This window comes from Papaver somniferum, chromosome 8 (assembly GCF_003573695.1).
Source record: "Papaver somniferum cultivar HN1 chromosome 8, ASM357369v1, whole genome shotgun sequence".
Taxonomy (NCBI): domain Eukaryota; kingdom Viridiplantae; phylum Streptophyta; class Magnoliopsida; order Ranunculales; family Papaveraceae; genus Papaver; species Papaver somniferum.
The window spans coordinates 83,476,103-83,497,259 of record NC_039365.1 but is presented as its reverse complement, the minus strand read 5'-3'; the positions used below and the strand labels follow the sequence as shown (position 1 = coordinate 83,497,259).

At 36.5% G+C, this 21,157-nt stretch overlaps 4 protein-coding genes across 4 annotated transcripts; 1 reads left to right on the top strand and 3 right to left on the bottom strand.

The window, feature by feature from the left end:
• The first annotated feature begins 60 nt into the window (after positions 1-60).
• Positions 61-4,957, top strand: LOC113301828 (ATPase family AAA domain-containing protein 3C-like). Its single transcript, XM_026550658.1, has 8 exons — positions 61-363; positions 446-541; positions 1,040-1,150; positions 1,223-1,532; positions 2,402-2,492; positions 3,098-3,419; positions 4,168-4,316; positions 4,444-4,957. Exons 1-8 carry the CDS (start codon positions 61-63, stop codon positions 4,955-4,957), a joined length of 1,896 nt encoding a protein of 631 aa, XP_026406443.1.
• A 3,007-nt stretch (positions 4,958-7,964) lies between these two features.
• Positions 7,965-8,360, bottom strand: LOC113305718 (H/ACA ribonucleoprotein complex subunit GAR1-like). Its single transcript, XM_026554728.1, has one exon. It carries the CDS (start codon positions 8,358-8,360, stop codon positions 7,965-7,967), a length of 396 nt encoding a protein of 131 aa, XP_026410513.1.
• Positions 8,361-8,806: 446 nt separating this feature from the next.
• LOC113305717 (uncharacterized transmembrane protein DDB_G0289901-like) lies at positions 8,807-9,223 on the bottom strand. Its single transcript, XM_026554727.1, has one exon. It carries the CDS (start codon positions 9,221-9,223, stop codon positions 8,807-8,809), a length of 417 nt encoding a protein of 138 aa, XP_026410512.1.
• A 1,896-nt stretch (positions 9,224-11,119) lies between these two features.
• On the bottom strand, positions 11,120-12,980 carry LOC113301942. Its single transcript, XM_026550777.1, has 3 exons — positions 12,834-12,980; positions 12,070-12,237; positions 11,120-11,583 (listed from the first exon to the last, which is right to left on the bottom strand). Exons 1-3 carry the CDS (start codon positions 12,918-12,920, stop codon positions 11,398-11,400), a joined length of 441 nt encoding a protein of 146 aa, XP_026406562.1. The 5' UTR covers positions 12,921-12,980; the 3' UTR covers positions 11,120-11,397.
• Positions 12,981-21,157: the final 8,177 nt, after the last annotated feature.

Here is a 21,157-nt window from a genome sequence, read left to right as displayed (position 1 = left end):
GTCCTAGGGTTCCATTTACAACATAGAGAAAGTCCAACCCCCAATTTTGTTCGGAGAAAAATGGCAAAAGCTTGTGCATTAGGGATTGTATCAGCATTAGCTTCAGCAACTTTAGGTGTTGAGTATGCTTATGCTGATGGTCCTTTTAATTTTGGTCCATTTTCATCTTCATCTTCTTCACCGTCTCCTCATCCTCCTCCCGAAGCTGCTCCTTCATCTGATACACCAAAAGAAGAAGAATCATCATCTTCTAAAGTTCGAAATGATAATCCACGAACCACATCTGCTGGGTTCGATCCTGAACCACTTCTGAAAGGAGCTGCAGCTCTTAGAGAAATTAGTACTTCTCTCAATGCTAAAAAGGTTCTCTTTGATTTTGGAATTTTTTGTGTAATTGGTCAAAACGAATATCTTGATTAAATTTGATCTCTGTGTGTTTGTATAGGCGTTTGATCTGATGATGAAGCGGGAAGAGACAAAGATGATTCAAGCTGCAACCAAGAAAGCTGAAATGGATGCGATGAGAGCTCAATTTGAAACTGTAAGTGCTCATATAATCATTTTAGTGTTTCGGGATTAGATCTATTCTTCTTAGTCAAATTGTCAGAATGCTCATCCCAATGGAACAAAACTAAAGAAACTGGAAATTGAAGTTGTTAGAGGTAAATGTTGTAATGTCCACTGCGGCAAAACACTCTATCTGCTATTATTTTCAACTTTTGATCCGTATGTGATGAATGGCGGTTAGTTTTTTAGTTGAATGCACCTCAATGTCTTTAGATGGCAGAAGTGAATCAGTGTCCAAGTTTTCTTTTCTGGTGTGTGTGTGAGTGGACAAAGGCTCCTCCATTCAGCATAACAGATTGGTTTATTTCAGCAAAAGTAAAACAACCCCTTCCTAATGAGGGAATGGCTTATAGGAGTAGGTTATAATCAGTGTTAAATAAAGGAAGCAGATTGTCAAATCTAATAGAGCTCTTATCATAATTTTGAGCATGCTTTCATACTTAAGCTTATGGTGTTTCTGTTTGTCATTCAGGAGAGACAAAAGGTACTATCTGAGGAAAAGCAAAAATTGAGTCAACAACAAGCACAAAATAAAGCTCAAATGGCTCGTTATGAAGATGAGCTGAAGAGGAAAAGGATGCAGGCATGTTTGTACCTTCGGAATTGGTTGTAAGTAGTCTTTTTGGAACAGGAATTAACCCTTGTGTTTATGCAGGCAGAGAATGAATGGCATAAAGCCAGAAATCAAGAGTTAGTGAAAATGCAAGAGGAGTCAGCTTTGAGGCTACAGGCTGCTAGGCAGGCAACAGAACAGCAAATTCAAGCTCAGCGTCTGCAAACAGAGAGAGAAAAAGCTAACATATTAAGAGAAAATATTAAAAGTGAGCAAGAAGCAAAAGCAAGAGCCAACGCGCTTCATAAACAACTAACTGAAGATTTAAGTAAAAGGGAGCTAATAGATAGAGCAAAACTTGAGCAAGAGAAGTGGGTTGCTGCCATTAACACAACTTTTGAGCATATTGGAGGTGCACTCTCAACTTGGCCTAAATATATCTCCGGAGTTATTTTTTCCAATTAAACAAAATTTAGGTAAACATGTTTTGGCTGGTTCCTGATCTGACTCTTTTGTGCATGTGGTAGATGAATTTTGTTTTCTGTAAAGCGAATAACAGAGCTATTTGCTTTGAATATGCTTTCCAGGATAATATTTACTTTGATATATAGCTTATTGACTGCCTTTTTGTGCTAATGTCAGTTAATCCTGTGCTAATGTCTTTTGCTGAAACGGATCAAGTAACATAGTTGACCTAGTTCTTAGCATGAGTTCCTGAACTTCAGTGTTAAGAAGTCTAATACTTGAACATGATACTTATTCCGTACACCAGAAACTTTGTTCTTATCGTGGATCGCTATGAGCAAGAAGTACAGAATGGAGTATTATGTTTTTATTCATTGGATTTTCACTCCTTTGGCAGGATTGGGTAGAAGAATTTACAGCATCTTTGATATTTTTAGCTTGTGAGGTAGCTTATGGGGTGTGCCCAGACTGAGAAGTTAACTGAATAGTACTGCTTCGTCAAACTCCATATGTGTTGTCTGCTAGTATAGACAGTCAGATGTCCTACAATGCACATCAATAATTTTAAGATAATCTGATATGGTCAGCATTAAGATAATCTGTAGCAAGGATAATTTTGGAAGTGTGGCTATATGATATACCATAACATGGAAGTGTCACTCTAATAGTATAACTCATAAGTATTTCCTGAAATGTAACCTGTACAACATGTTGATTTTACCATAAGGTTTTGCATTCATGCTATCTGTCTACACTTGTAGTCACTTTGAGCCACTTCCTTATTTGGCAGAATGGTAACATTTCTGTATTCTGCAGGTGGTGTGAAGGCTTTATTAACTGATCAAAATAAGCTGATCGTAGTGGTCGGGGGAGTTACAGCTCTGGCAGCTGGGGTTTACACAACTAGGTATTGGCGCATGCTTATGAGCTGTTTCATGCTTTGTAGTATGCTAGCTATAAATTTATTAGTATGCAATGCATGTTGTTATGGATTTGATATTGGTCGTAACTCGTCAACCTACTAGTTGGTTTTGACTTAAATCTGCTCATTTTCTTCTCACGTTCATTTGTATGAGATAACAACAAAAATTGGAAGACTCTTGTTTATCATTGTGAATAGTTATTTTGCGTGTTTGAATGGGAATAATCACTTGTTGTGGTTGGAAACACGAAGACTTTGCTTTACCATTTGTTTCATTTGTAAGTTGAGTTTGTTGTTCACCTCTCAATCTGTTCATCTTGAAGCTCTGAAAGTTCTTTTCTGCAATTTACTTAGTTCCTCGTAATTTCATGGACTAAATGACTAGTTTAAGTCATTCGGCAACTCAGCATCCACTTGCACCTTAGGTCTTCTACCTCCTCAGTCAAAGGGAACAATTGAAAACAGATGTTGGTTTTCTGCTAGCATTTCCGTAGGCTGATAAATCTAGACTTGATGTGTTTTGTTAGAGAATTTAAATTTGTTGGAACTGTGCTAACTGGGATTCCTTCATGTATATTCTCTTTGTGCAGAGAGGGTGCAAGGGTGATTTGGGGATATGTTGACAGAGTTCTCGGACAACCATCCTTGATCAGAGAGTCCTCGAGAGGAAAGTACCCTTGGTCAGGGATTTTTTCTCGTGGAATTAGCTCTCTATCACAAAAGGCTGAAGGTGTGAAAGGGAATGGTTTTGGTGATGTGGTTCTTCATCCTTCACTTCATAAGCGAATCGAGCAACTTGCTGGTGCAACTGCAAATACTAAATCCCATCAAGCACCTTTTAGAAACATGCTCTTCTATGGTCCTCCTGGAACAGGGAAAACTATGGCCGCCAGAGAACTTGCACGAAAATCTGTATGAGATCTATCCTTTTCTTGTTATGTTTGGACTGAAACTCCTTCTCTACTACTAAATTATTCTCTAACCTGTATACTTTTGGTTACTAGCACAGTTTGGACCTTGTACAGATTATATACAATGCCGCTATTTAAGCATTTCCATAAATACTGTTTCAACTTAGATTTGAACTAAAGAATCAAAAGCATGAACGGATAGATTATTGGAAACAACTTTCTGATTGCAACAAAGCTACTTTTCTAAGCAATTTATTTTGTCGCTATTGTCAAAGGTTATTTCCAACTTGTGCATTCGTGTTGGCTTCTGCAAATTTATCAAATTTTCTTCTTCTGCTACATAGCTACCAGTACCTCATCACTGCTTCACCACCAGCGAGGCACTATTCCACCTCACGATATCCTCAGTAGTTCTATATGGCCACCTTAATTGTACAACGTCACAACCGCACCCCCCCCCCCCCCCACCACCACCACCACCCCCACCCCACCCCCCCCCCCCCCCCCCCCCACACACACACACACACACACACACACACCAACCCCACTCCCACCACATCAGATTTCATCCTTGTTAAACTATTTGAGTCACAGCACCAATACTATTACTTAATTCTTACTCATTATGACTTCTAGGCAGGTGTTTCTACAAGATTATTATATTTCAGCAGCAGAACTGGTTTTAATAATATTTCAATGTTCTGTTCTCCATTTTTATTCATCTGAACCTTGTGAATTGTGTTTTTCAGGGTCTGGATTATGCGTTGATGACTGGTGGAGATGTTGCACCGCTGGGATCACAGGCTGTTACCAAGATACACCAATTGTTCGATTGGTCTAAAAAATCTAGAAGGGGTTTGTTGCTTTTCATCGATGAAGCAGATGCCTTTCTCTGCGAGTAAGTCATTTTTCTTAATTGTTGGCCTCCTATTCGAGATAGAAACGTGTATCAGCGCAGTCCGTTCTTGCTCGTGAAATGGAATCCCTCATTTAAATGCTTAAGCCGTAATTGTTGAATTTTGCAGGCGTAACAAGACATATATGAGTGAAGCCCAACGCAGTGCTTTGAATGCGCTTCTTTTCCGCACTGGTGACCAATCCAAAGATATAGTTCTAGCTCTAGCCACTAACCGTCCTGGTGATCTAGATTCTGCAGTTGCTGACCGTATCGATGAAGTCCTTGAATTCCCCTTGCCCGGTGAAGACGAACGTTTCAAGCTGCTTAAACTCTACCTTGATAAATACATTGCTAAAGCAGGAGAGAGAAAATCCAGCTGGATTAAATCACTGTTCCAAAAGCAACCTCAAAAGATAGAGATTAAAGGTTTGTCTGATGATGTTATTCGTGAAGCTGCAGTCAAGACAGATGGGTTTTCAGGAAGAGAGATAGCAAAGCTTATGGCTGGTGTTCAGGCTTCTTGTTATGGGAGTACTGAATGTGTTCTTGATGCGAGTCTGTTCCGTCAGGTGGTGGATTATAAAGTCGCTGAGCACCAGCAGAGAAGGAAATTAGCAGCCTCCGAGGGGGGTAGCCTGTAGATTTCTTTTTGCACTCGGCTCGGTAATATATTTTGTCACTGTTTTGAGTATAAACAGAAAAGGTGAACACACTTCGGCACACTTTTTTCTTTGCTGTCATCAGTCGAGTCTCTTCTGATTATGTCATCATTATTTTCCCCTTTCAGAAGGGGATTTTGGTATATTTTTGTCAAATTCCAATAGTAGTTTCTTCTTTCTTGATGGCTAACCAAGAAAAGATAGTAGCTGAATACTGCTGACCCATGGGTTAATTAATTGGTACTCAGATGCTATCACTTATTCATTTTACCCCAATTGGAAAAAAGATGCTATCACTTATTCATTTTACCCTATTTGGTTTTCATCATTACTAGTAAGCACAATAATTAACAGACCTACCGCATGATCATTGGGGAGAAATGAGAAATTACTCTCCTGCTGTAATAAGAAACATTCATTATGGATGGATATCTAGTCTGAGAAATGTCAAATTAGATCTCAGCATTGGGTTGGATTATGGTGTTATCTTGTCAGATTTGGTCCACCAAAACTAAATCATCATTACAGATAGGCACAATAATCAACAGACCCACCACACAAATATCAGTGGTCAAGTAGGGGAGAAACAACGACTCTTCTTCACCTATCATTAGTATTTAGGTGAGGAAAATGAAAAGGCTGGTTTTCAAAGTAGTAGGTTTTATATGTTTCAAAATGTGTTCATTTTTGATAGAAACGTAGAGTTTTATAAAAATATATCATAAAATATTAGTTTCAAATCTATTGTTGTTTAAGTTTTATTAGAAAAAAACACCTAAAGTGGAATGGTGTGAAAATAAAAGTGTGAGTGAGTCATCCCTCTACATATAAATAAGAATCCTATTACTGGGGATTAAAAAGGATGGGTTTTTGGGGTCATGAAATAACAACCCATACGACCCCTTATCTATCCTTTTTTCTAATGTCTAATCTAACCTTAATTTGATTAGTGCTAATTAAAGTGATTAAGCTAACTAATCAGTCTTAGTGAATCGATTAGACTAATCAAAACATTAAGTTTTTGGAAATCGAAACTTGATTTTATTGAGTTTTGAAGAAGGAAAAATGGTGATTTTGGTGAATTTTTTTTGACAAATTTTGAAGAAAAATGATGAAACCCTTCATCGCAAAACTCAAGATAACCTTATAGTCAACTCCCAACATCAATTTTATCAATTCAAATTCTTCGAAAATCTGGAATTTTCTGTTGTTACGGCTGGGAAAATGTGTTGACCCGGCCGAAAATATATTGAACGGTTCGGATATTATGAACTCCCAGCCGTGAACACAAAAAACGGTTGGGATATTAGGAACTCCCAGCCGTGACTACAAAAAACGGATGAGAATTTACGAATTTCTGGACGTTATTCTTCCCAATATAACCCGCGTCTGCATTACAGCTGGGTTTACATAAATTTCCCGTCCGTAATTATATTTGAAAGTTGAGAAAATTTTTGATTGAACATGAATTCTTAATACGATTGAAAATTACTAATACTTTCATTAACTATACCACAATAAAACTCATTACATGCTTAATATATCCCCATTACAAAGTTGGTTTTAATAACATCCCTTTCGATGTATCAAGAAATCTTTGATGATGGTCATTTGAGCTTCGAAGTTGAAATTATAACCTTTCCATTTCCTCCATTCCTTGTTAGTTTGAGCTACGACTTCTTCATCAGTCTCACCTAAGTCGAAGTTGCTTGCACATACGAAGTAAAGCCATATACTCTTCCACTTTTTTGTTTATGTTTGAGAATCGAAGACACAATTCAATCCCATCACAGTTGTTAGCGTTACCTGTTTCACTACAAAAAATTTCAAAAAAAAAAAAATCCAATAAGATTGACTTGGCAAAGGGATAAGTCTTCAGCCAAAGTAAAGTCGGGTTTATCCTTTGAGTACATTGTATTGAGTTAGTAGGAGTTTTAATAGAGCTTGTAGGTGTGATTTTTATTTGGAATGGGTGGTTATATGGAGAACAAGTTGTTTTAAGTTTAAATAGGTGGTTGAACAACTAGAACCTTCTATAGATTAGTCTTCTAACAGATCTATTTTTCAAAATTCAAAAAACTAGCCGATTTGAAGTGGTACAAATGAAATTATAGAGAATTACGTCTAGGAAAAAGCTAGGTAGACCAAGTCGTAATTCTGTATAACCTGCAGAGTTGGTGTTCCGTCAGAGTTATGATTGAGATTTCTGGCCGTAATTCTGATTTTTTACTTTTAACCAGAATAACGGCTGGGATTCCTGTCCGTTGAAGAAATTACGGTTTGGATATGTAGCCGTTACTAGGATCCCTTTTTTTTTGGTTTACCAGAGTACTACACGGATAGGAATGTCCCAACCGTAATATATCATGGATGGGTTTCCAAACCGTTTCCGGAATTACGGCTGGGAATGTACTAGGTCGACCAAGACGTAAATACATTTACGGATTTAAGTCCTAACCGTGATCATTTACACGGCCTGGATATCTAGCCGTAAACATGACTCATTGTAGTTCAGGGAATTCAGACCACACAACGACCAGGTTTTTCCCAACCGTGAACAGACAACGGACAGGTTTCCAAACCGCTAATAAATTTACGTCTGGGAGTTTCTAACCGTGTTCAGATTTACGACTATGAAAGTTTATTTTTCAACAATTATAGGCATTTTCGGCTAGGTTTGCTGAATCATCCACCTAGCCGAAAGTGCACAAAAAATTCAATTATGTTGTTTTTTTCCTCATTTTTCTTAGATTAGACAAATTGAAAGACTAACATTAATTCATAAATGCAAATTTATGAAAATTCACCATCCCAATCCTTAACCAAAAAATATCCATGAAGTAAAATACTAAAACACAACTAAAACGTAACAACGTCTAGTAGATTGTCATTCACTTGATTCCTCCTCCAAAGACGTTTGCAAAAACTCATCCAAATCGTCCCCTTTGTTTAGTTCAACAACTTGTTTTACAATTCTAGCCTTTTTACCTCATTTTCCTTTGCCAGCTTGAGTAGGAGTCTTTTTACCTCCACCACGTCCACCTCGAGCAGCACTTGTTCCACCTCGAGCAGTAGTTGTTCCAGCACGACCTCCTTTTTTTCCACCTCGAACACTTGTTCCAGCACGACCTCCTTTTTCACCTCGACCACCTTTTCCTTGTTTTGATGGAGCTTGCTCACGGGGCGCAACTCCATAACCAATCTCTTCTTCCGTTTGATCTTTGCTCCATCCAAGACAGTGTTTAGCCAAGACATAAAGCGCATCATAAGGTAGAGAACTGTTGAAACCCCCATACACAACCTTTCCTTCCAAAGCAAGACCGGTGATTGCCTTTGCATCATCCGGAGTCATAGTCATCTCGCCGAATGGGAGTTGGGAAGTCATGGTTTCGAGCAAGAATCTTTCTCTAAAATTACAAACTGTCACAATATTATACGACCTCTGCAGCGCCTCGATTCCAGACCATAACCCCGAAGCTTTTACCAAAGCTACCACATCTGGATGCTCACCCTCCAACGGCCAAAACCTTGGTTGTTGGTGCTTTAGTTTAGGAACCGCTTTACCGGGAAACTACAAATAATATAAACTTTTGGTTGTTACGATTAAATATCCATAATAAATGAAAACAACATATATTAAGTTTGATTTATTACCTTTACGGCACAGACTCTAGCATCCCATGATGACTCGTAATCAATCAAGACGGAACGATCTCTTGGCGCACCCCAAGGTCTCCCATTCTTCTTCTTAGGTAAAAACTCCATGGCATCAATGATTTCTCTTGCACCTTCCTTTGGTGGATACTTCTTTTTTCCATCCTTCTTGTCCTCCTAAACCACTGCTTTACCTTTTTCAAGAGCAGCACCACTAGAAGTGCCAACTTCAGTAACAACTCCACCTTCACTACCTCCAGCAACTCCACCGTGATTTCCTCCACCTTCATTTCTTCCAGCTTCATTTCCTACATCAACTTCACCTTCATTTCCTCCAACTTCATTTCTTCCACTTTCATTTCCTACAAGAGATCCACCTTTATTTCCTCCAGGAAAAACTCCACCTTCATTTCCTTCAGTAACAACAATAACTTCATTTCCTCCAGAAACTCCACCTTGATTTCCTCCACTAATAGCAAGTACATCTTCACTTACTCCACCAACTCCAAGTTCACTTGTATTCCTTGCTTTTGCACCCAATGGTTTTCCGTGACGGGGTTGCGTAGTGGTCTCACTAGAAGGTGTTACTTCCATTGATCTTTTCTTCCTCTTTTATTCTTTTCTGTTCAAAGACAAACCAGACCAAAATGCAAAAGAAGATAAGTCACAACGGCTGGGAAATCTTGACAAAACCTAGCCGACAAAACCAAAACGGCTAGGATATATGCATAGTTCCAGACGAAAACAAAATTACGGATGGGATAATTAGCAACTGACCAAGACGTAATTACAAAACGTCTAGGAAAAATGAAAAGTCTCAGCCGAAACAAAAATAACAGATAGGGTTTTGATTTATCGACCAAGACATAAAAACAATAACGGCTGGGAAACTTTTTTTTCTCATTGCTTACTCATATTACGGATAGGAAACCTAGCCGTCGCATAAAATTGGCTAGGTAACTGACATGTACGGTTGGGAAAATCAATTACGGACAGAAAGACCAAGACGTAACCATTACCACTGAAACAAAATTTGAAGACAGAGAAATATACGGCTAGGAAAGTCCCAGTTGTAAATAGCTTGTTGCGGATGGGATGTATCCATCTCGTACACATCGACTAATTTACGGCTGAGAGTTCTAAAACATCCCAACCGTAACAAATATAAACGGCTAGGAGTTCTTAGATCTCCCAACCGTGATACATATACACGGCTGGGAAACCAATAGATCCCAACCGTGAGACATATTTACGGCTGGGAATTCAAGAACTCCCAGCCGTAAACACTATGAAACTATTTTTTAAGACCTAAAAAATTCGAAACCAACTGAAAGATCGATAAAAAAGCTTAAATAAAGAGTGGGTATTTCAATTCATACCTTATTGCTGTCATCTCAGGAGTCTGGGAGGCTGGTGCGTCTCCTTCATTCAATTCCTCTTCATCTTCACTTTCTACTTCATTTGTTGAAGTAGGTTTCTCTGCTTCAAGAGGAGGTTGATTCGACGAACAATGACCTAATTTTTCCTTTGCTTTCATGCTTTTATACAATGAGTTTAATCGACGACAAATTTTTTTTGAATCGACGATTAATCGTTGATGAACGAAGAAGAATGGAAGAAGAAGAAGAAAAAAAGAAGAAGAACAGAGGTAGAGAAGAAGAAGGAGAAGGAATAAGGAAGGGGGTCGGTTTTCTCTTTCACCTTTAATGATTTGAGGTTTTTTTTTCATTTATTGATTTTCAATATATTTTTTTGGATTAGATTAATTAGTTAATGGAAGGGTAGAAGTGTCATAAATGAAAATGATTGAGGGTGTTTTTGAACTTTGACATAAATCTGATCTCCACCTATATCATTTAGTCTCCACTTAGTCTTTCAAGCCCCCGAAAACACACCCCTTTAAAGGCCCGATAATAGGATTCATAAATAATGACAAAGAATAGCAAACTCCTACAAACGGTGAAAACCGTGGCCGTGAAAGTTGTGACATTCAGAATATATAAGTATGTCTCTTTTAATCATCTCAAATTGCCAAATAGGAAAATGCTTGCAGGCACACAACAAATTGATAATGAAATGATGGTGGAAAACTTCATCACATCTTTTTTCTCTTTTTCCTTGCCGTCTTCACTTCAACGGTTCCCGCTCAGCTGACAGTAGAACCGACAAAATCTGGCCAAAATTGATGCTGGAGAAGTGTAGCTTTAAGCTATTGCTATGCGGCATTGTAGAACTAGTTACAACTCAGTCTTGTTTTTATGGAGTTCGGAGTGGTTATCATAAGTTCTTGCATCACAAATTGGCAATTGCAGCTTCATCAAAATGGAACACAAGATTGACCATGAATCATCTTCTTTTCTGAGAAACAGCCATACCCTACTTGCTTTTAACAAAGAAGTGAGTTTTTCTGCTTCAGTCACACAATCTGGTTGATTTCAACCAAAATTTATGATTCTAGATGTTCGTCAAAATTTACTCACAAGATAAGAGTAACAGATAATCCAAGCTACGTAGGAAATTTCACATTACTTAAAAATTGCCATTTGAGATTGACAAAATATACATATATATAAGAAATTTTCAAGGCTTCCCACTAATTTGGGAATTACATTTCTATTGCTTTCTTTCTTTTGCTGATTCACAGGTCAATTCTATAGAGAAGAAAGAACATGTGGGAAGAAAAGAGTAAAATAAAATACAAACAGACATTATGTAGCATGAACTAAGTAAATAGAACTGTTCGAGTGAAAAACAAGTACCCAGTAGTTTCAAATCCCAGATGCATTGCATTCTTCGAGTAGGTTTATAATGTTGTGTTCAGGTGCACTAAGGGATGGTAAAATTAACCGATTGGATGATCGAGACCTTGTTCCTATAATTTCAGAATCAACGCTTGAAGAAGTAATCTTTTTTTGTGAACTCGCTGAGATCCGTTCCTTCCACACTCTTCCATCCTGCAGAAAAGAAGAGCATTGAGCATAACCAGACATAATTGTTGTTCAAAACATCAACAACGCATATATTGACCTCAAGCCTAATGCACTATTTTTATATTTTTTATACGGTAAAAGATTGACGGTTGCGGCTAGTGATGGAAAAGACGACTTACATAAACTAAGGATCCAAAATAGTTTCTAAAAGGAGTTCAAAGTAAACTGGATTGTGTTGGCTTATAGATGAACATTTGACAGGTATAAAGGTTTCCAAACTACAACTTAAAAAGAACTTACAAGAAGATTTAGTCAGGAAAAGTACAATGAGAAACCTCGAGTCTATGTTATGTTATCAAGAAGGATCAGGTTTTATGTTAACAATTATACACCTTAATTCCTTCGACAGTTACAGTTTGGGTCGTATGATTCTACTTACTACAAAGAACTGCCAGAACAAAGATAAAGCAAAAACTAGAACCAATATATGAATGAACTGCTTATACTTACATTAAGAATTGAAGGTTCGGGTAATGGGCATTTGACAGGTTGATCATGGTCAAAAGGTTCAGTTGGGTGTTCAACTGGCTTAAACTCTATTGCCACTTCAATCCCATGTGCTGCAGCTATTGTGGTTGCTGCAACTTCTGGGTTCGGCGGTAACGGCCTTCTCTCATCCTGTTAAGCACAATAGTTTGTCAAGATACATGATAGATGAAAAATGATACAAATTCTCCTCCTCACATCTTTCCCCAAATGAGTAACTGATTAATCCTACGAAAACCCGTTAAAATCCATGATTTGGAAATTTGTGATCTCCCCTAAAAATTAGGAATTAAAAATGAAGGAATTGAAACTAACTAAGAATAAGAACATAAATCAAATATCCAATAATATAGGAACAGCCAATACTAACAAAAACATCTGCCAAGGAAAATAAGTCAACTACTTAAAACTGAAAACTGAAACAAACCCATTTTAGAAAAACTATGATCAAGTAATGGGTCAAAACCAAATAACAAAAAATTATTTGCCACTTTGAGAATAAGAGATACTTGGTTATAACTATACCCCAAAGGGTAACATGATTTTTCCTCTTAAATCTTTCATAATCGATTGTTTCGAGAATTAATTTGATTTAGACCTAAATTAAACAAAAATTCAGAAAGAAATAATATTGAATCAAAATCAAATAATGAAAATTTTAATAATCAGTAAGAACTTGAAAAGATTATAAAATTGATAATATAAAAGGTATTGAATTTTGTTCTTACAATTGCACTCTGAGTTCTTCTATGATGACCAGTTGATTTACTAACATAAAACCTGGAAAAAATGCCCACCATTTTCTTCCTTTTCATCAGATTTAGAACTTGTTCTTCTTTTACTTATATACAAACAAACAAACAAACAAAAAATCTCTCCACTGATGAAGGATAGTATCGTCTTTTTAGCTTAACGTACTGTATATCAGTATATGTATTTGGTAATTGGTATTGTCACCGGTGAAGAGGTGAGTAGGGATGGTCATGGGGCGGGTATGGGGTGGGGATCTTGTATCCCAGTCACTGTCCCGTTAAAAAAAAAGAAACCCACACCCTCCCAATTATCCGCTTGATTTGGGACGGGGCGGGTATGGGAAATACCCGTACGGGACGGATTTTTTACGAGTTACCCATAACATTAAGCTCAAATATGATGAGTTAATTTAATAATCAATACCTAAATTCAACCAATAATAATAATAATTTAAAATTTCAAACTCATAAATTCATCGTAAAACAAGCAAAGAAAAACAAATTGGTCTATAAACGAGCATCACTCATTTTAGTTCTTAATTATTTCTTATCAAGTATCTTTCTTATAATATAATATAATTTCTTAGTTTAAATATAATATAAATAATTAATGATATCTTATACTTTTACCTTTTCTTTTATAATATAATATAATATAATTTCTTAGTTTAAATATAATATAAATAAGTAATGATATCTTATACTTTTACAAATTATATCTTATACTTTTACCTTTTCTTTTGTAGTATAATATAATATAATATCTTAGTTTAAATATAATATAAATAATTAATAAAAATATAAAATCCTAAAATGGGAACGTACGGGGTGGGTATGGGGCTGGGTCCCCGCCCCATCCCCGCTTCACTAATTTCGGGTATTATTTATATCCAACCCCGTTTGTACGGGTAAAACCCTACCCAATAAGAACGGGTACCCACGAGGATGGGTTTGGATGGGGCGAATGGCCATCCCTAGAGGTGAGGGATAATTGGTGAGAGAAGATAACATGGAGGTCTTTTAACTCCTCTTGCCGTCCTTTTCAGTTTACTTGTGGAAAGGGATTCGTGTTTTGATTCTCCTATGCTATTTAGGCTCGGTTTGACAAATGCCATGTTTGAGTTCCAGTTCGCTTATATACTCCTTTGATAGCTAGAATATTTACTTTTCTTTTCATGTCAACTATATATAAATTAATACTAGTATTGTATAGCAGCAGGCACTATCGTGAGCCTAGGATAGGCCAAATTTAGCGTTTCTGGTTCTGGTATAGTTTAGGAAGAGAAAAAACAACTATTATTTTTTTTTCCTGAAAATAATCAGATATATTACTGCAAAGAAGACTAATTTGTAGATTCAGACTCATGTGGAATCAACTCTGAATGAGTCGTCCGTCTGATGATTGAATCTGTGTGATTAGTTTCTTCAAGAAAAGTTACATGATTTGAGTTCATATTACAGATTTCTTGAGCTTTGACATTGTCAAAAGCTATTGTAGGAATTAAAAACAAAGGTATCTCAGTAAAACTAGTATGTTTATGAGAAGAATTTCTCCCTTTTTTTGCTAGCAAGTCTGCTGCTTTGTTAGCTCTTCTGTCCATAAAATGAAATCCCCCAAAAGAAGTTAGTTTGTCTGCCAACCTCTTAACTTCATCTAGAATTGCTACACATTGCCATTTGATAGAGTTTTGTGTGCCTTGTAATTACTTGATTGTATTTTGATTATCTCCTTCTATGACCAGATTCTACAGTTTGTTTGTGATGGCCCATTGTGTAATCTGCAGCAAAGCTACCGCTTCCGCTTCTTCTACAGATTCGGTCCTGCAGCTGCCCATTCATGCGCCCTTGAAAGTACCTGTCCATTTGCGTAAAATGAAACCACAACCTGCATTAGTTTTAGCATATATCCACGAAGAGTCGTTGTTTAATTTGTAAAAGTTTCTCATTGGGAATGTCCAGTAAGGCTGAGATTGTGTTCAGATGCTGTTATAAACTGAAGCTGGGGAGAGTGTAAGAGGATGCCAATACTCATAGTGTCGTAGAATGTCAAGAGCTAGTTTTTCAGGTGTTCTACTTTTGTTTTCAAACACTCTAAGGCACCGCTCTTTCCAAATAAACCAACATTTGGTGGCTGCTAAAGCCATGTATATGGAGTTCAGTTCTCCTTTCATCCATTTATTGTACATGTCTAAGAATGAAGTATTTGTAGAGGAATGGTTAGAAATTACTCCATGTAAAGGCATTGGATGTAGCTTCCATAAAGATTTTGCATAATCACATTCAAAAAATAGATGAAAGGTTGATTCTTCTTGTTATTGACAGAAGACACACTTCCTCTCCGCATCTTGAAACCCTAGCTTCTGTTTTGTAGGTAATGTATCTTGTAAACATTTCCAAGTAAAGAGATTAATTCTTTGTGATGCGTTCATGCTCCATAATTGCTTCCAAAATTTTCTTGTTTCATTTGAAGTTGAGTCGGACAAATTTTGAAACTTAGCATACAGAGATTTTACAGTGTATTCTTGATTAGTGCATATTTCACATATATTTGGTGCCAATTCCATGCTAGTATTTGTTGGTTTTCTTGCAAATTATTGTATGTTATGCTTATTTTCTCTTATTTGTGTTTTCTTAGGTGAATCATCCAAAAAGAAGTGAATATGTGCTTAATTGTGCAATAAAAGAAGCTAGCTACAAGTGAAGAAGGGTCAAAGACCAAGTGGAACTCGTTCAAGCACAAGATTTCTACTTTCCATTTTGTAGAGGACGAGAAAACAAAGGAAATGGTGAAAGAACGGAGTCATTCGGAGTTCGTATGAAGAAGTTATGAGAAAAACAAGAACTTGGAAGACTATAAGGACAAAATGGTCATTTTACAGGACAAGTGCTATTGGCATCCCAACTGAATGTTACGGGACACCTTCCGGTTAATAGGCAGTCAGGTTCAAGGGAATTGCTAAAGGAAGTCCGGTCTTTTACTTAAGGGACTGTCAAGATTCAAAGACTGTTAAAGGCACCTGGATTATTACTCAGGGAACCCCTTCTTCTTCCTCATTATGAATATGAAGAACATGAGTTGTTCTTAATTGTGGTCATCATGATAATCACGATGGTGATGGATTTGATCAACAACGATATTCAAATTTGAATACACCACTAGGTTCCTGAGGATGATAGAAAGGATGGGTACTAGCCTGATCTCGATTAATCAATCATACTCGAGTTTGTAAGTGAATTATTGGTTGCTGCCATTGATCCGAGCTTGGATATGAAGAAACTACATGTTACGGAGTCAGTAAAGAGATGAAATCGAGCTTGGCAGAGATGGAGAAGATGTATACATATATATAGAACGAAACCAGAGAATGAGTTGTTATGATGGAGCTACGATCGTTGCTGATGATCGAGGAGACATTGGCAGTGATGGAGAGGAGATGACGTGAGTTTGTGTTGTTGTTGTCATGAAGTTAAACGAGATGGAGCTTGGTGATCTATTGCTGCTACCATTATCAGTGATGGAGGTCGATTTGAAGTTCAGAGAGACACTGCTACTGTTGGAAACTCGGGTTGACGATCATGGCAGGGAAGATGGTTTGTTGTTGTTGGTGCTGACGTGGGGCCCATTCAACTTCCAATATCACGTGGTGTAACAGAAGAAAGAGTGACTGATTTTTCTCTCCATCTCAATCAAGTGGGGTCAAATACAAAAAGAAAATGTTTTCTTTTGTTAAATTATCACGTAAATGGGAGACAAAGAAACAGTGGCGGGGCTGCATGTTTTGGAGAAAGTGATTTTTTGTATCACTAAACATCAAGCTGGACGTACATTTGAAGTTAAAAGAATGCACATCAATTCACAAAGGTCTCACTACGTCTTGGTCCAATGAGAAGACTTGTACATCTTATTAATATACTCAAAGTCGCATCCCGCAGAAGTAATTAGTTTCCCAAAAGATAACATGTGTTACTGACTTGGTACAGTTATCACTTGCGGGGTTTCCGCGAAGAAGGTGACAGAGGCGTCTAGGAGTTCTGATTCGTTCCCACTGCGGGTTTTACGGATCGGTGGAGGGGGTTCGCTGTCTATAAAAGGCAGTGGAAAATTCCATCTTACTACACTTCTTTCATTACATTTTACTCTAGCAAGAAAGATAAAAACAGAGCGAGTAGTTTTATTTCCTTCCTTCTTTATTTATTAGCCAATGCTATTTAGCTATGAGTAGCTAAACTTGTTATTGATTAGAGATGATTTCAAAGTTCTGAATAATGAAGCATTATTTTCTTTAATCATGTTTATTTTAAGTTTTATTTAATTGTTGATTATCTTTACTATTTTTATTGCCTAAGAATATTTAGGGGTTATTTAAAATGATCAATTAAATTAACCAATCAATATTTCTTCTACTAGTTTAGGGTTGTGGGATACGTGTAATTGTCACATCAATTCTTTACACAAGTAGTATATCGCAAGAGCTGACAGAGGGATTTTGTTAAGCAATTGTGTATAAAGATAACACTAGTAAGCAGACCGAGCTTATGCGTCTGATGCTAGGATCAACCTGATTCACAGAGTGTAAAGCATCCGACTAATTTACACCTTGAGAGCTTATTCTTGGTGGGTTGGTTGGATAGAATCTGGTAGTCGAGCGCTTCCGTATCTAGTGACAGTAGGAATCTGGGGGATAGCAGAGCTTATTTCTTCTACGGTTGGTAACAATATAAATTAAATAAGAGATAAATTTCATTTAATTAAGCTTCGGTTCAGTGACGGCGAATGATTCCCTAATCATCTTTCTCCTTATTAATTTAGATCAATATTTATTATTTTCATTTGATTAGTTACTTTTATTAAAATCTAAAAACCCTCATTTCAGTTACTTTTTAACAACTAGAAACTCCCGGCTCTTCGTGGGAACGAACTCCTTGCCATTATATTACCAGTTAATTGTGTGGAAAGGTGGAATTAATTTGTTGCGTAGACGATGCGCACGGGGAGCAGTCGGTAGCTTTTAGTTGTTTTATTTTCTTTTAGTAATTTTATTTAGTACTTTCGTTTTTAGATTTTTCTTTAATTTATTTTTCTTTTAGTTTTAGTTGTTATTTTTAAGTACTTTAGTTGTTGTTTTTTTATTATTATTATTTTGCTTCTTGATTTTATTTTTATATTGTGTTCACAATGGATTGATAGTATTCATAGCCCGTCTAGAACGGGGGAAAAATTATTTAAACGATTTGTGTGCATAATTATTTATTTTTATTTTTATTTTTATTTTTAGGTTGAATTAATTTTAATTGTTACAATTTTGTATCATCGTCATGTTTCCATTTGGAAATAACATGTACGGTGTACAAGATCAATCATATCACAATGGTGATCAATTTGATACTAGTCAATATGGTTTTCAATCTCAATATTATAATTACCAACCATATCAAGGATATAATCAAAACCAATCATTTGACCATGATCCATATCCTGTGAAACCTTACGGGTATTCTCATGCATATCAATAAACTTATGACGGGTATGTAAGGGAGCAACCAGGAGGATGGGAGGATAGTTATACTTTTGATCAGAAATTCTCTAGTTTTGCAGAACGGATGTGTACCATGATGCAAGAATCACTTCAAACATATGATGATTAGGAGGAATCACATCGAGAAATTCAAAGGAATTCAGCGAAATTATACGAACTAATTTCTCAACTCGGTAAAAATAGGGATGAGGAAGAAGTATTGCCTCAAAACCAAAACAATTCCGAAATTCCTATGGACGACAAGGAATATTTTGAAGATGAGCAACCTTTGGAAATTTCGTGTAATAATGATGAAGTTATTCCAACTCCGGATCGTAATAATGATCATTCGCCTATTCAAAAGGAGGAGCCTTGGAATGACTGAACCATTGTTGTGAACGGTATAACATACCCAAATGCATATCAACGTTATGAAGAATATCCGAATTACAATGTTTTTACGCTAGTTGATTTGGAGGAAGTAAACCCAATTATTCCATCGTTGGAGACTCATACGGAAGACCCTAGGATTTGCACCAATGAACTAGACTTTATAAGAGAGTATTCTGATTTCGATGACGAGGTTGCTGAAGAGATGTTAATTGAGAAAGAAACCAAATTGATTGAAGTCATGAAAGACCCAATTGAGCTTGCCAAGGAGCATAATGATGCTGAGATATTAGTCAAAGCAGAAACTGACTAAAAATGGCTAAAGAGTTTGATAGAGGACCACGACACACATGAGGTAAATAATTCATTGCAATTCTTTAAGAACGATGAAGATTTTGTAATACAAGATATTGTGGAAGGTTTGTCTAATCCTTTGCATATTTCTAAATCTTTTGATACGCATCACTTAGGATTGGAGTTGTGTGCTTCCAAAGTTTTAAAGGATTATTTTACTTCAAATTATCCACTACTAGATGTGTTTGATTCTAGCAATGTGCAGGTTCACCGAGAGGAACCCGAAGAAGAACTCATATTTTATGTTCTATATCCACTCTCGAGTGTAGAAAGGACTAAGTGTGGGGGAAGCTTCCATAAAGTAGCAGTTTCATTATTTATACCTTATGCTAATAATTGTGTGAAGTTGTTACTAGAATTGCAGATTGTTTTCCGGGTAGGCTACCAGATTTTCAGATTATTGGTTTATGGGGAGGTTCCACGCGAAAAGATGGATGTAGATTCCCTTGAACTTCGTGATTTTCTCCCTATGGAGGAGTAATTTGACAGAGTGTCAAGTCGGGCTGAAGACGTTAAACTAAGCGCTGAACGGGAGGCAACCCACTGGTTTTGTATTTCTATCTTTATATTTTATTTTTCTTAGTTTTGCATACCATATTTTTATTTCCCACCTTATTTTACTTTGGGTGACTCAATTACATTGAGGACAATGTAAAGTTCAAGTGTGGGGTAGTGTTTTCAGTATTTTGCATATAAAGTTTTTAACCTTTTTGAGTCGATTTTTTTCAAAAAAAATTTGTAAATATTTGCATAAAAAAAAACCAAAAAAAAAAACCGTTCAACTTGTAGAGATTTTAGAGTCACTAGCATACTTCTAGGTATGTTTACATAGAGAATTCTGACCGATATAATTGAACTTGGAAGTGTTAGGGAACCACGTTCGGATTTCTTGCTTGTTAAAGTGTTAAATAATGGATTTAATCATGCCGGTGGAAAATTAGGTACAGAGGGAAATGCATTATTAGAGTTGTTAATCAATCATTAGTGGAGACTACCTATTTTCATATCAACAGAGGCACCAGACCTTCAATTATTTGTAGTTGACTAAAAAACTGTTATTTTTGAGTGTGTGTCACCGTACGCTAATTCCGGGTAGAATGGTGAGCTACCCAACTCCACACCATTTTTCAGCACTATTTTTGATCTCTTGAGTGCTAATTTTGTCAATCATGAGGGTGACATCTATAGATGAAAACCACCTTCTTGTAGTTTGATTTGCAGTTAGCACCATTCTCTCTCTCGCCAACATCAGGTCCATAGAAACACATCATCAGCAACAAAGGAGCGACATCAAAATCTACAAGAAAATTTGAAGACGGTTTAAGGTCTATAAGCAACAATACAAGGAAGAGAAAATTTCATATCCAAGTGAAGCAACATACAATGAGCAGATTTCTATATACATGTTGAAGACTTACATATAATGAGCATAATTCTATATCCAAGTGGAAGACTTATTTACAAGAGAAAAGAAAATCAAAAGATGAGAGTTATTGAAGTTATGATACGAAGACATTACAAGTTGTGAAGATTCAAGTGGTAAAGTATTTCTTCCATGGCCATGTTAATTTTAATTTCATCATTATTTTTTGTAGTTGCAGTCTTTTTAATAATAACAAAAATATAAAAATACAAAAAGAAAAAGAAAATGAAAAAGAAAAAAAAAAGAAAAATACAAAAAGATTTACATTTAGGTTGTTATTTTATCAATAAAGCCATGTGGAAGAAAAATCTATAAAGAAGTTTCAAGCAACAAGGAAATAGAGGAAAAGAATTATAAATTGTCAAAGTTTTATGAAGTTCAAAGGTTTATCATCACCAATTGAAGCCGAAGTCGAAGACCGAAGATGAAAAAGACGAGCCGAAGGAAGACGTTTTTATTGGACGCTGTGAGAGTGGTGCTTTCGTCACTGCCGATCAGATGTGAAGGTGGTAAATACTCTCATCCTTTATATAGTGGTTGATTTCATTTCCTAGAGATCATCAGAAAAAAGTCTTTTATTTCCCACGATTTTGTGGGATCTCCAGAAATAATTCGGA